This window comes from Helobdella robusta, assembly GCF_000326865.2.
Source record: "Helobdella robusta unplaced genomic scaffold HELROscaffold_34, whole genome shotgun sequence".
Taxonomy (NCBI): Eukaryota; Metazoa; Annelida; class Clitellata; order Rhynchobdellida; family Glossiphoniidae; genus Helobdella; species Helobdella robusta.
In genome coordinates, this window is record NW_008704659.1 from 302,014 (window position 1) to 316,525 (window position 14,512).

The following is a 14,512-nucleotide window of genomic DNA, read 5'->3' on the forward strand; positions in this document are numbered from 1 at the left end:
CTTTAGTAAGATTCCATTGAATAGCATTGAGGGTGGCTTTCTCGAGTGGGTCACCGACAAGCGAGTCATCCAATTGAGCCAAGGAATGACACGTGGCCAGGACTTGTGTCGTCGCCAGAGGAGCTTCAGAAGCTGAGCATAATCTCTCTTCGCCATCGCCACTTTCCCTGTGGGATATTATTATTATTCATTCAATATTATTATTATTATTGTTTTTTGTCGGCTAGAACTGAGACGAACTTGACGCCGGCGATCCCCTGGACGACAAAGTCATCACTGGTCAGTGTGCCAGTCTTGTCAAAGCAGCAGACATCAACCTTGCCAGCGAACGGGATCCTGAATGGCTCGGTGCAGTAGACGTCTGAGGTATCGCATAATGATTGAATTGAGAAACCACACAATCCAATTGATGGGTGGGCAAGGCAATACTAATACAAACACACACACACACATACACACACGCACACACACACGCACACACAAAATACTAGTACATAGAGATACACAAACATAATTTAGAGAGCGCTAGTAACGATGTGTTGACAGCCAGCGACAACTCGATCGGCAGCTCCGGTGGTACCACAGACGTCAAGATGAGCGTGCACTCAAGGAAGAGTTTGTACTTGTTTCGGGATGGGTTTCTGCTTCCTAGAGATGATGATGAAGATGATGACGATGAAGATGATGAAGAAGATGATGAAGAAGATGATGACGATGAAGAAAATGATGATGATGAAGAAGATGATGACGATGAAGAAGATGATGACGATGAAAAAGATGATGATGAAAAAGAAAATGATGATGATGAAGAAGATGATGACGATGAAGAAGATGATGACGATGAAAAAGATGATGATGAAAAAGAAAATGATGATGATGAAGAAGATGATGATAGAAATAATGATGATGACGACCAAAAGAACCCCAACCGACCAACAATCCAGACGTAAGAGGCAGCTGTAATCGCAAAGAACAGTAAGAACAGGATGAACATAAACGTTTCCATGTTGTTAGCCGTTACCTGATAATAAAAATAATAATAAACGAATAAAGGTTAAAGGTTACTCTCTCTCTTTTGCGTTAGCTTCAGAGGTTTCAACGACAAACACTCACACAGCGTATATGAATACGCGTGCAAACCACGCATCATACACATTGCCTTTAACCATTGAGCCATCACATAATAACAATAATAACAATAATAATAATAAGCATTACCTGCTTAACGCCAAACAAAATTGTTTTCAGAAGTTTTCCCTGAGAAGTGCTGAAGCCATGCCTCAGTACAAATGCTACACAACCATTATCTGTGGCTGTGTGTGCGTGTGTGTGTGTGTGTGTGCGCGTGTGTGTGTGCATGTGTGTACATTCTTGAGTTTTGTTTGCGTGTATATACGTGTATGTGTGAATTTGTTTACCTGTTCTGTCGTAATTATTTATAGGTGCTTGCGTATTGCAATTGTAAATATATCATTGAATAAAAGTATGAGCGACAGAGAGAAGGAGTAAAAGAGTAAATAGATCCATCGACCAATCAGATACCTTTGATGCCGGAACTGCTCTTATTGGGGGGCGTATGTTGGACGACCTTTGTGCCCCCGTAGAGAACGTGCAGCTTGCCGTGGCTTTCAAAATTGAAAACTTCACTCTGGTCCAAATTTTCTGCTGGCTCCTATGGACAAATTTTTGAGGTGAGTGTAGTTAAGTATTTTTTAAAAGTAGTTGTTCAGTGGCATCGTCTTCATCAACATCATCCTCAACATAATCATCATCATCAACATCATCATCATTAACTATTGGTTCCTGTGGACAAATTTCACAGCAAGCTTAGTTTGTATTGTATTTTTCAAAGTTTTTGGAGTATTTCTTAGGTATCAATACCAAACGTAGTTATCGTCGTCCTCATCATCATCATCATCATCGTCCTCGCCATCATCATCATCATCATCATCATCGCCATCATCATCATCATCGTCGTCGTCACTATCATCATCATCGCCGTCATCACCACCTTCATGACAGGCACGGACTCTCCAGTCAGCATGGACTCATCCACAATGCACGGACCTCTCAGTAGCAACATGTCACACGGGACCAATCGGTCTTCCTGGCTTCGAACTGTTTATGGGGTAAAAAGGGATAAACTATCTATCTATTTGTTTGCTCGTTCATCCATTTATTCATTCATCCATTCATTCATCTATCCATGCATTCGTTCATTCATCTATTCAGAAAACAAGCTCAACAACAAACCAATGGAGACAATGTCCCCAGGAACCAGCATGTCACTCATTACCGGCCGCCATTTTCTATTTCTAAAAACCTAAAAATAGAAAAAAAAATTTAAATAATTGAAAAATAATCAACCTAATTAAGTATTAGTATCGGGATTGGAGTCAGTCTGGATTTGAACGCAGTTCCCCTTACCTAACACACACTCTTAATACTAATTAGTTACATTTAGTCAATTCATGATAATTAAATCATGAATGAATGAATGAATGAATGAATGAATGTATGTATAAACAAATGAATAAATGAATGAACAGATAAGTAAAAGAACAAAACAGAATGAGGCAATTAGACAGACCTGAATCATGTATGGCTTGTTACCCATCTTTCTTATTTCCGTCATATTTTTCAACTGCTGCTGAACCAAAGTGGCCTCGAATACAATCAACATTACAAGCGTGAAGATGCTGTAATACCAATATCTGCAATTAATCAATAAATTAAATAAATAAATAAATAATAATGCTGGCTCTTTAATTGTTTTTAGAAAAAAAATTGAACAACGAGTTGGTGAAGTTGGTGATCCTAACAAACATTGTGTGAACTGAACATTGTAATTTAGAGATAAAAAAACATGTATGAATAAATTGTTGGTGTAAGCTGTTTTAGTCGTTACATTCTTCTTCTCCATTTGAATACAGTAGTTAAGTATTTTTAAGTATGTTATTTATTAGCACTCTCACTCGTCCAGACACCAGAGTCCGACGCAGAAAACTTGAAATACAAAAAAGGGGGCTGTGGCTCGCTCTTTGAAGAGGTCGATGAACTTCGGGATGTCCATTTGGAGACTGTTTAGAAAGTGGAAATTTAAAAGTGAAATTTAATTTTTAAATTTATTAAAAATTAAAAATGATAAAATTAATTTCAAATTTTAAAAATCAAATTAAGGTTCATGTTAAATTATGTTTTTGAGCAAGAAACCATAAACAACAAAATCACATTATGATGAAGAAATGGATAGATATATCTATGGATATATCTATAACTGTATGTATATGGAAATAGAATAAAGAGATAGAGAGAGAGAGAGAGAGAGAGAGAGAGAGAGAGAGAGAGAGAGAGAGAAAGAGAGAGAGAGAGAGAAAGGGAAAGGGAAAAAAGAGAGACAAACTTGTTATGCCCATAGTGTTTCTCTGCCCTCTTGACCTCTTCATCTTCCTGATAGCCCTTCCAATCCATATACCTCTGCATGGACCAGTCTGTGGGGTAGGTTACCTCGGCAAATCTCTTCTTCTCTTTGGAATCGTAGATAAAGACCGTCTTCTGAAATTCAAACCAGTACATCAGTTCGTTTGTTTCCTTAGCGTGGGAGGCATGTAAATTTTAAGAAATTAAATGATTAATTTAATTTTGATTATCTGATTAAAAAGTTATTTATTTAATACAAGTTTAATTAAATAATAAAATTAGCATTTTATAAAAATAACTCAATATATGAAATTAATTTATCTAATATACCTGTTGTTTTTGAAGGGTAACCAATTCAGAGTACCCATTATTTGGTGCTGGGACCACTTGGACATGAGTTGCCTCTGAGATATCTTCCACCTAAAATGATAAAATAAATAAAAATGTGAAATTTATTCAAGTAACAATTTTTTTAATATATATTTTTACAATATATATGATTAATGATTGAGTGATCAAACTTTATTTTTAATAATGAATTTATTTTATTTAGCATGTAGTACTTTTATTTTAAAATTCAAATAAAAAAAAAATCATGTTATTCTTAATAAAAGTGAAAACATTACACATGGACATCGACCATCATCAATCATTAAGCAATGCTTCATTTCAATTCATTCATCTGAATTAAAAAAATCATTGTAAACTTCACTTACTAGACAACAAGTTAAGAGACATCGGACCTCAACAAACCAGTAACAAAACAGACAGCATAGAGTCTGAAGCAGACCAATTATGGCGAACCCAATCATACCAGCTTCAAAATAATCAGACACCCCCAACACCAACATCCAAACGTACGCCCAACAAAAATAAAACACAATGAAAGGCAGGACATATCCATGTAAAATGATTGGCCTAATTTTGTACAGTGCAGTCTTCCGAATATCATCGCTCAGATAATCCACACTATTTTTTTCTTGGCTACTATTATTCATGATTTTTTAATTTTTTGTATTTAAAATGGCTAAATTTACAAATAATGAATAAAAAATGATGACTTTTAAACTGAATTTTGAAACAAATATGCATATGGTATGTTTAGAAATTTAAAACGACTCGCCAGCTTCACTTTTTCAGGTATATCTAATAACCACCAACACGTTATGTTTTTTTTTTATGCATATTTCATATTTTTGTTATAAGATACACAGATACACTTATGATGCACTAAAGATTCACTTAAAATATAATAGAAGATAACTCGGGCATATAAATATATATATATATATATATATATATATATAGAATACATAAAAACACATATACATATATATCTGTATATGTATACATATAATTTTGGTAACAGGCTGTTGTTAACGCAACATTTCAAAAATTCAACACTTTAGAGCAAAGTTGCTCTAAAGTTGATCAATTTTGAAAGTAGTGTTGAATTTTTGAAATGTTGCGTATACATATAAATATATGTATTAAACAAAGAATTATGCAATCGAGACTCCTAACTGTTTTATAAAAGGTGGTCAAATCACAGAATATTACTTTTTTTGTGAAAGCCCCCAAATTGTCGTAAACTCGCCTCAGGTTAGATTATCAAGAGGATATTTAGCTGTAGGTATGCGTGTGTTATCATCACAATTCACTCTAATTGTTGTTCCTAAGAGTTTTACCAGACATTATTTCGTTTAAAAAATTAATTTCTGGACGATTTAAAATTGTGTTTTTTTTACTGTTTTGGCAAACAGACGCTTAAAATTTATATTTGGTGTTAAATGAATAGTCTCTAGCTATTTGTGACTATTAAAAATTTGATCGTAGATTTTTAAATGAAGAAAAACTGTAATGAGATTAAATAGAAATAAATAATAAAAATAATAATAACCCAAAGATTATTAAATATTTGATTGTAGATTTTTAAATGAAGAAAAAACTAAAAACTGTAATGAAATTAAATAGAAATAAATAATAAAAATATTAATAACTCAACGATTTGGAATGACATTAAAAGATTTAATATAGCCATTAAACATTTTACAAAAAAACACAAAAAACTTGAAAAAAATGCTGAAACTAAACATCCTTACATCAAAATTATAACTATTTTCTTAACATTTGAAAGTAATAAACAATTCAAAAAATTTCTAGATCGAAAAAAGAATTTAAAAAATTCTATTAATGTCTTATGAATCATTGTAATGAATATGTGCATCTGTCTGTCTGTGTGCATGTATGTGTGTGTGCGTGTGTGTGTAAGCTACAACAATATATATTTATGTATGTACATGTGCATGACAAAAATATTTTTAAATGATTGGCAATTAGAAAAACAAATAGCATAATATTAAACTTGTACAATCGATTTCCTTTCATCAAAACTAAGGTAAAACTTGTCTCTCATGGCTCACAGATGTTCAAATGTCTTTGGCAAAAGCATGTAAATCATTTACCCAAATGCCAGCACCAACTGCATATAAGAGTCCCACGCAGCTGACTGTTACTGAGTTGGAAAGATTCGAGGTTACAATTCGTTTTCAATTTATTTTTAAATTGCCTTAGATTTTAAAAAATTTACCGTAAATTTTTCAAAAATTTTGAATATTTTTTTTATATAGAGTTCTTTCAGATTTTAAAACGAAAATGCTCTTCCCAATCCTGTTGATCGCGACTGCATGGGGTGGGTGCACCGGCGATGTTTCGTTGAGTTCAAGCCAAGTGTCTGAAATTCTGTTTGCTCACAACAATTTGAGAAAAAACGAAGGGGCTTCCGATATGAAGGAGCTGGTGAGTGAGAAATCATCAATTTCTCTTGAAACATTTCACTATCATTGTCAATAATTGAACTATAAAAACATCGCGTATAAGTTCTGAGTAAGATAAATTATATTTTAAAACATCTATAGGCCCTACTATGTTTTTCGATGTGATAATTTAAGAAAGTGTGAAAAACATTCAGAAATGGAATGAAAAATTGGCTCAGATGGCAAGTTCCTTGGTGAACAACTGCATATTCATGCACGACACTACAATTCCTGCCAACGTCATTCTCCCTTACTCCGATGTCGGTCAAAACCTTTACGCCGGCACGTCATTAAAAGTCAACTACACAAGTTTCATTATGGAATGGTTCAATGAAAAACCGAAATACAATTTTGCCACTAAAACATGCGCTGCTGGCTTCAAGTGCGGACATTACACTCAGGTTGAGATTTCCTTTTTACTAAAATTAAAATTATGAATAATAAAAACGGTCGATGGACACAGTTAAGTCAGCAGAAGTAGTAGCCTACCATTTTTTGAGTTTTTATTATTGCGCGCTGACGTCGTCCAAATGATGACCTGCCAAATGCAAATCTCATATTATATCCTTTGTTTAAGTTCTTGTACGCACAATTTCACATAAATCCATACATGATCAATGCGTGTCTTACCGTGTCAATTTTGCGAATTCTGTTGAATGATCAGTTTAATTTGAAACTGAGCCGATTTATCAAGAAAAATAGCTGAGGCTTTTCAACACTGCCTGCTTGAAAAAATAAAATAATTTTTTTTAAATAGATTTACAGAGAAATTAATATTACTTTCGAAATGTGGAATTTATATTTTGAAGGTCGTGTGGGCGAACACAGCAGAAGTTGGTTGTGCACATGCCGTTTGTCAGACGAGCAAATTCGTCTACCCGTCAGGTTTATTTGTGGCCTGCAATTATGGACCACCGTTAGAATAAGTTTTATTTTACTTTTTATTTTGTAAATGTTGACAGTGGCAGATGAAGGTTGAAGAATTTGAGAAGAAAATCCCCTCCCCGATCTTTTTCTGTGTTGCTCCGGGCCTATTCTACACATGTAAATCCGCCTCTGGACTTTTGAAACAGCTTTTGCCAAGTTTTATATTTGGCTTCGAAAATATTTTAGAAAATATCAACCTGGTAGAAAATACAAGTGGAACTTCGAGTAAATCACGCTATTAAGAACGGTTTTAAGTTCATTCATTGTAGTGATTCTTACTCAGATGCTTGTCTACTGAACCACTTTAAACTTTGTTATTAGACAGCAAATGGCTTTTTTTATGGTGAAAATGGAAGAAATATTTTGGTCAATAAGCATAATAAACATAGTTTTATGTTATTATTATTCAATATTCATTTAAAATACATTCCAATAAATATAACAAATTCAGTGGGAACTATCCCGGTGAAAGCCCGTATACAGTCGGACCAGCCTGCAAAGCATGCCCTGACGCATGCACTGGTGGGCTTTGCAGTTAGTAAAAGTTGTTTTAAAAGGATATATTTATTATTTTGTTATATTTACGAAAATAATTGACATCTACAAATTTTCGAATCATGTTTTTTCTGAATTTAGATTGCGTCTGGCCTATTTTATAACTTGCAAATTTGACCATAATAGCATTTTTTTTTCTGGAGTGATGTTTCTTTGCTTTGCCCGATCATACGTATTATAAATTGAGATTTTTTTTTTAATTAATTTCATTGAATATATATTTATATAGAAGTTGTATTTATTAATTTATTTAAATAATATCTTTCTAAAATTCTTCTTCTTAACAGATTAACAACTGGAATCGGAAAATTCGACCCCTCTTATGTTCGAATTTCTGAATTATTAATCAGTGACAAAATTTGACATTACAAATTTATTCATTCTCTAATACAAATTTTGTTTCGTAAATTCTGAATAAAAGATGTTATCTGCAGTTTTTTACTGGATTTTATTAAAATAAAGATGGCTCTCCTCACAATTAAAAAAAAAGTTTTTTCGTCGATACTTAAAACGAATTTTTGCAATTGGGCCTGACATGTGTATTTACCGAAATGAAATAATAAGAAAATTACTTTACCAATCAACCAAATCATTGATCAAACCAACTTACTAATTAATTAACCAATCAATCAATTATTAATAATTTTAAATCATCATTTTGGTGTGCAAGCTCAACCCTCCCCAGTTTTACGGAATGATATTACCATTAAGAACGTACCAATGAAAATTAAAAAAAAAAATTTGTCACGACTCAACATTTATTAAATGATAATAATCTAAACATTTAATGCTTATAAACAATTTAAAAATATCTTATTCCTAATCCTATTGAACATTTTCGGCTCGGCCAAAGAATCAATGCAATGATAACTACTCCTCTTTAATAGTTTTATTATATTCATTCATTTATTTTATATTTTAAATATTTTTTATTAATTAAGCTTTATGCTATATATATAGACAAGAAAAAAATTGAAATGCTTGGTTCACTCATTTGTCCATTCAAAATTGAATCACCGCAACAGTGCTTTTTATGTAATGTCCAATAGACTGATCGATTGTCTGCAGTCTATTCAAAATCGAGCGGCAAAAATCACTAGTGAAGGGTTGAAGTTTGACCACGTAAGCCACACCCTGTTTGATCTCCGTTGGCTAACAAACAGAAAAAAGAATATTGTTCAAGATCGCCATTTTGGTGTTTAAATGCCTAAACCGTTTAGGTCCCACTATCTGCCTAGAAATTTGTCAAATAAAACAACAACAGCTTGTCGTATTTCGACACGTTCAGACGACAAATTTTATCTGTCGTTGCCGACGACGCGATTGGTGGTGGCCACTCGTGGTTTGCAGTCGCAGGTCCAACAGTTTGCCGGACAATCTGCGTCAACCAGGATTGACTGTTCAACAATTTCGCAGGGAACTGAAAACGTTTTTCTTCCTGCATCAATTCAAGAAGCGCCTCTGAGTAATATTAAAGGGCGCTATATAAATTCTCCAATGTGTGTTTGTGTGTGTGTGTGTGTGTGTTTGTACGCGTCTATATACGAGTATGATAATAATATAAATGTTTGAACGGAATACAACGGTATGTAATTTGGAAAACAAAGAAAGATTAAGTCTCGATTAATTGATTAATTTATTCATAACAACTTGAGAAGGAATGAAGGAGCTTCCAATATGAAAGCTCTGGTCAGTGAGTTAGGGAGCTTCCAATATGAAAGCTCTGGTCAGTGAGTTAGAAACATAAATTCTTACCATTGTCTATAATTAAGCTCTAAAAAACGTTCCATATATTATGAATTCTAATTTTGAAAAACTCAGAACTGTTTTTCAAAATAATAATTTGAAAATATGTAAAAAAAACATTCAGAAATAGAATGAAAATTTGGCCCAGATGGCAGGTTCATTGGTGAACAAGTGCGTCTTTAAGCACAACGTTACAATTCCTTTCTCTTCCTACTCATCCGTTGGTCAAAATCTCTATTTCGAAACTACGTTCAACATCAACTACACAAATGTCGTCACGAATTAGTTCAGTGAAAAATCAAAGTTCACTTATTCCACAAAGACCTGTGCCACTGGTTTCACGTGTGGACATTACACTCAGGTTCAGTCTTCTTAAGTATTACCAGTAAGGTCGATATTATTTTCGTTGCATGTTTTGCAAGGTAACCATCTAACTTGAAGATAAGTAGGTGGTATAACTCACTGATGTTTTGCCAGAGCTATACATTAAAATACAAAAACAAATCAAAAAAAGAAAATTTTTAAAAAAAGTTAAATAGGCTAATAAATATTACGTTGAATACCAAAGGTCGTATGGGCAAGCACATCAGAAGTCGGTTGTTCTCACCGATCAATCAATCATTCGATCGATCAATCGAAGAAACAAATACGAGACTCTTTCACTTTCTTATGTAACGTCACGTTTGCTATACAGTGGCCAAAGCTATCATTGACATTTTAACACATCAATTCACTGTATAACATCCAAATTCCAAAAAAATCAAAATGATCAGTAATAAATGATGATAATCATTCGGTCAGTTACAATGGTTACAATACTCAAAAAAGGTCAAAATTTCTATTACCAAATTTTGCATTTTCATACTCAGTAGATTGAGTACTACATGAATCCTGTAAAAATACTACATACAAGCTTAATTCACTACATCAGTACCACATTTCAATTATTAATTTACCAAATTATAGAGTGTGTTCAGCATTTCCACTACCAAATTATACTGTATTCGCTATAGAAATTATGAAACTATGAAGATCATTGCCCAATTGCACAATTGTTACCACAAATATTTAAAAGTGAATTCCACTCTGTTTTCATGTAAGATTTGGCTGGTGAGAGAGGCAATTTCATTTTAATTTTGAAATTAATATTTTTATAAATTTATTAGTAAAATTAATTTAATCTCGTTTGTTAAGTTTTAGCTTATTTAGTGGTGAAATATCGGTAAATAAATAAATAAATATGGGAAAAGATAAACCTGGCCAGCGGACCAAGGGTAACATGCAGGTCTGTATTCTGTATGTATTTGTATTGTATTGTATGTCAGTATGTGTATATCTTGGCCCCAACTCAATCAAACAATCAGATTACTGACAGTAATGTGATGACAATTTCATTAATTTCAATTCAATCAAAATTGGACCTTTAAATTTGTCATAATATAATTTATAATATAATATGTCATTTGCTTCTTATTTATATTTGCACATTTACACACTCGCTGGTAATATGTTACATTACACCAAACTAATGATTAGTGTAGATTATATGTTACACTAATGATTAGATTAGTGACTAATCTGATCACTAACTAATACTAAACAACATTCAATTCAGCCCTCAAGCAGTACCAGGGCAGCAGAACTTTTAGAAGCGTCGAACCCAAGCTTGTTATTGACTGGCTCATTTATCGGTTTCGGTAAATTAACATCACTGGATGATTCATCTATGGTGGACCCACATCTGGCGGGGGTGTCTGTGGACAATGATTTGTCTTTGGCATTTAAGAAACTGGCCAAGAAAGATTACAATACTAAGGCTAAAGTGTGTTATGTTTTTATATTGGTCTGTGTTGTGTTGTTTTATTGTATTGTATTTATTGTATTGTATTTTATTGTATTGTATTTTATTGTATTGTATTGTGTTGTACTCTATTGTGTGGTATTGTGTTGTATTGTATTGTGTGGTATAGTATAGTATGGCATGGTATGGTGTTGTATTATATTGTTCTGTAATATATTTTATATTCTAGTTCCTTTATTTTATGTATTTAATATTTATTATTCTACCTAATTTTAGGGTCTACAAGAGTTAGAGCAACTGATTGACAGCAAAGATATAAAATTAGTTGTGGCCATTATATCATCTTGGGTCCCAGCGTATAATAAGTTAGCACTGGTTAGTTAGGGTTTTATTCTATTTTGAATGTTATAATTTACATGTAAGAATGTAAATGTTTAATTACTTCATTGTAATGTTTGTAAACAGTGTAACTATGCTTTTTAATTTTTTTCTATAGAATCTCAGTATTATTACTAAGAAGTAAATTGGAATTGAACTGCAGTTGAATGAAATAATTTTTTATATCTCAAAAATTTTAAAATCAATCAATCTTCGTTTTGCGTCCAGAGACCCGGTTTCCCGAGGTAGGACGTTGTTTTCTTTGCCATCAACTTTTTGCGCCAAATTAGACGATCAGTTGTATCCATTTCATTTAAATTTAGAGCTTTCATGTCTTGCTTGATTGTTTGCGACCAGGACTTCTTTGGACGGCCTTTGGGACGTGTGCAAAATTTAAAAAAAATAAATTAATCTTTTGCTTAAAATAGTTAAATTTCTCATTCAATTCATGTTATTTGCACATATTTTGTAATAAAATTTCCAAATTGACAGGACAACGATAGGAGAGTGAGAGAGTTAAGTCAGGTATGTCTAGGAAAACTGATAAGACGAGTGCAGAAGCAATTCGCTCCTCACCTCAAGCAAATATTGGGGGTATGGTTGATGGTGCAGTGCGACCCGCACCCCCCCTGTGCCTCTGTGGCTTTTAAAGTTTTTCAAGAATTATTTACTACCTCTGCTAAACAGTCTGATGTAGCTGATTTCTGTAGAGTTGAAGTTTTTAATGTGGGTTGTTTTTTTTTCAAATTTTTATTTGTTTATTTTTTGATTTTTTTAAGTTTTTAATATTGTCATAAAAAATGAATTTATATTTTTTTTTTCAAAAATTTTGTTATTCTATTAAGTTTTTGGAAGACATCATGTTCAAACTGACTATCCAAAGCATCATTGAGATGAGGTTAGATCCCTTTATTCTATGTTAATTTTTATTTCAACATCGATCAAAAAATTATTTCAGTTAATATAAAATTAACTTTTGTAATCTTTGGCTGTCTGTTTATTGTATTAAAACGTTTTGTCAGTATGTACGTGCACATACAACACAGACACTCTCACATCCACACTCACGCACGCCCGCCCAGATGCACACACATTTATGTATATACATTTTTGGTAACTCAAATTTGGTACAGGATATGTGAGGAGGAGGAAGTGGAGAGCAGGTTCATCAGATTGTTGTCATCCTCCATAGATGCCCTGACGAAGTTCATCGAGATTGTCAACGATAAGCATAGAGAAGAAATTATGGAAAGAATTAGAAATAATTTATTTTCTAATTCAAAGTTTTGGAAATTCCCAAAGAGCAAAATTCCTCAGGTTTTTCCCGCACTTTTTCAAAATTTTATTCTTAGATCATTCCTCAAAATTCATAATTTCTTTCAGGTTAGGAAAGCTTATTACGACCTTATTGCTACATTGCTAAAAAAGTATGGAACACCACTGCTGAACCCAAAAAGCAAAGAACAAATAACGATTTCAGTTCTTTGTTCTATAGATGAAAATGACATAACTGTTATACCTTCAGTGTGGAACGCCTTGATTGTTTTGCTTTGTGGCATAGATGTGAGTTTTATGGTTTTTAATTCTTTTTTCAGTTCACTCATTCATCTTTATCCATTTTTTGTGAGTTTTGTTTAAGTAGATGTTTAGTTTAATTAGTCAATTAGTTATATATCATTAAATAACTTTGATTTATTGAATTAAAAAACTGGTTTTAGGACGTGTGGTCTTCTATAAATATGAGCAAAGCATTCATACCAAAATTATGGAACACCATCGACAAGTGCGGCCATGGTTGTGCCTCTGTCACCCACCCTAACATCGTACTAATTTTAGAAAAGCTACCAGCCAACGTTAAATTCCAGAAAAATTTTTGCGCCAGTTTGCTTGAGAAATTAGTTTGCAGGTTGGCTGTCAATTTTTTTCGTTTTATTTTTAACAATTTTTTTTCAGTAAAATCATCATAAATTGAATAAATTAACATAAATTATTATATCAACATGAATTTTGCCAAGTCTCATGTTAATTATTATTATTTTATTGTTATTAGTCTTTGTGGTTGATTTTCAGAGGTATCACCAAACCACACATTTAACCATTTCGCCAAAAAACATCAATATATTAACATAAATTAACATAAAAAATTGTTCCAAGCCTAATAAATGAAAAGATGCTGATGAGTTGGAGAGAGTATGATGCTCTCGTTGCCTCTTTTGTTGAATGTTGCAAGTTTTATATCTTCAACATTGTTGAGAAGCGTGACAAAGCTGCTGCTGCTGATGATGATGATGGCGGCAATAATATGATATCTAGCATCAACAATAACGTAATTTAATTTAATTTTAACTACATATACCTTTTACACTTTCTTTTGTTTCAAATTTTTCTCGTTTAAATAATTTTTCAAGTTTCTCTTCGGTTAAAAAATTAATTTTAATGTTAATGATTTTTCAACGTCAGATTTTCAAAATATTGAAAGAACTTCTAACGAATGATGAGCACAGGAGTCTCAGCAGTTCAAATTTTTTCAAACATTTCACCGAATTCGTCATCTATCTCCACAAAATGTCAATCAAAGCGCCGAACGAAAAATTACATTTCTCAAAAAATTGCACTACAACTGACTCAAATGTTACAAGATCACAAGTAGATGATAATATATTGCGAGTAGATGATACTATATCGGGAGTAAATGATACTATACCGAGAGTAAATGATACTTCTAATGCTGAAATAACATCAGCTGCTGGCGGTGGTTGTAGCAAAATTGTTGAAAAATCAGAAAAAAAATGTAATAGTGGTGGCTTGTTGAGTTGGCGGTCAGTTTTTGAGATGTCAATGAGTCAATTTTGTAGAAATATTGAAGAAT

General features: G+C 32.7%; 3 protein-coding genes across 3 annotated transcripts in view; 2 read left to right on the forward strand and 1 right to left on the reverse strand.

The window, feature by feature from the left end:
* Positions 1-4,418, reverse strand: part of HELRODRAFT_113120 (hypothetical protein) — a gene marked incomplete at its 5' end in the record, with an annotated part of 10,894 nt that extends 6,476 nt beyond the window's left edge. The window contains 13 exons of the mRNA XM_009022953.1: positions 1-167; positions 241-361; positions 511-648; positions 934-1,021; positions 1,219-1,313; positions 1,543-1,672; positions 2,012-2,118; positions 2,254-2,323; positions 2,591-2,714; positions 2,976-3,080; positions 3,404-3,591; positions 3,751-3,840; positions 4,137-4,418. Coding sequence (XP_009021201.1) covers positions 1-167; positions 241-361; positions 511-648; positions 934-1,021; positions 1,219-1,313; positions 1,543-1,672; positions 2,012-2,118; positions 2,254-2,323; positions 2,591-2,714; positions 2,976-3,080; positions 3,404-3,591; positions 3,751-3,840; positions 4,137-4,418 — 1,705 coding nt within the window. The remainder of the gene's footprint in view (positions 168-240; positions 362-510; positions 649-933; positions 1,022-1,218; positions 1,314-1,542; positions 1,673-2,011; positions 2,119-2,253; positions 2,324-2,590; positions 2,715-2,975; positions 3,081-3,403; positions 3,592-3,750; positions 3,841-4,136) is intronic.
* A 1,657-nt stretch (positions 4,419-6,075) lies between these two features.
* HELRODRAFT_175527 (hypothetical protein) lies at positions 6,076-8,056 on the forward strand (the record flags this gene model as incomplete). Its single annotated transcript, XM_009022954.1, has 6 exons — positions 6,076-6,219; positions 6,392-6,637; positions 6,994-7,116; positions 7,199-7,388; positions 7,615-7,697; positions 8,006-8,056. 6 exons carry the CDS (start codon positions 6,076-6,078, stop codon positions 8,054-8,056), a joined length of 837 nt encoding a protein of 278 aa, XP_009021202.1.
* Positions 8,057-11,544: 3,488 nt separating this feature from the next.
* Positions 11,545-13,978, forward strand: HELRODRAFT_82814 (hypothetical protein; the record flags this gene model as incomplete). The annotated part of the gene is made up of 7 exons (XM_009022955.1): positions 11,545-11,640; positions 12,136-12,369; positions 12,489-12,541; positions 12,777-12,960; positions 13,027-13,206; positions 13,362-13,549; positions 13,798-13,978. Coding segments are annotated over 7 exons (1,116 nt in total), but the record flags the coding sequence as incomplete, so codon positions are not given.
* Between the last annotated feature and the right edge of the window lie 534 nt (positions 13,979-14,512).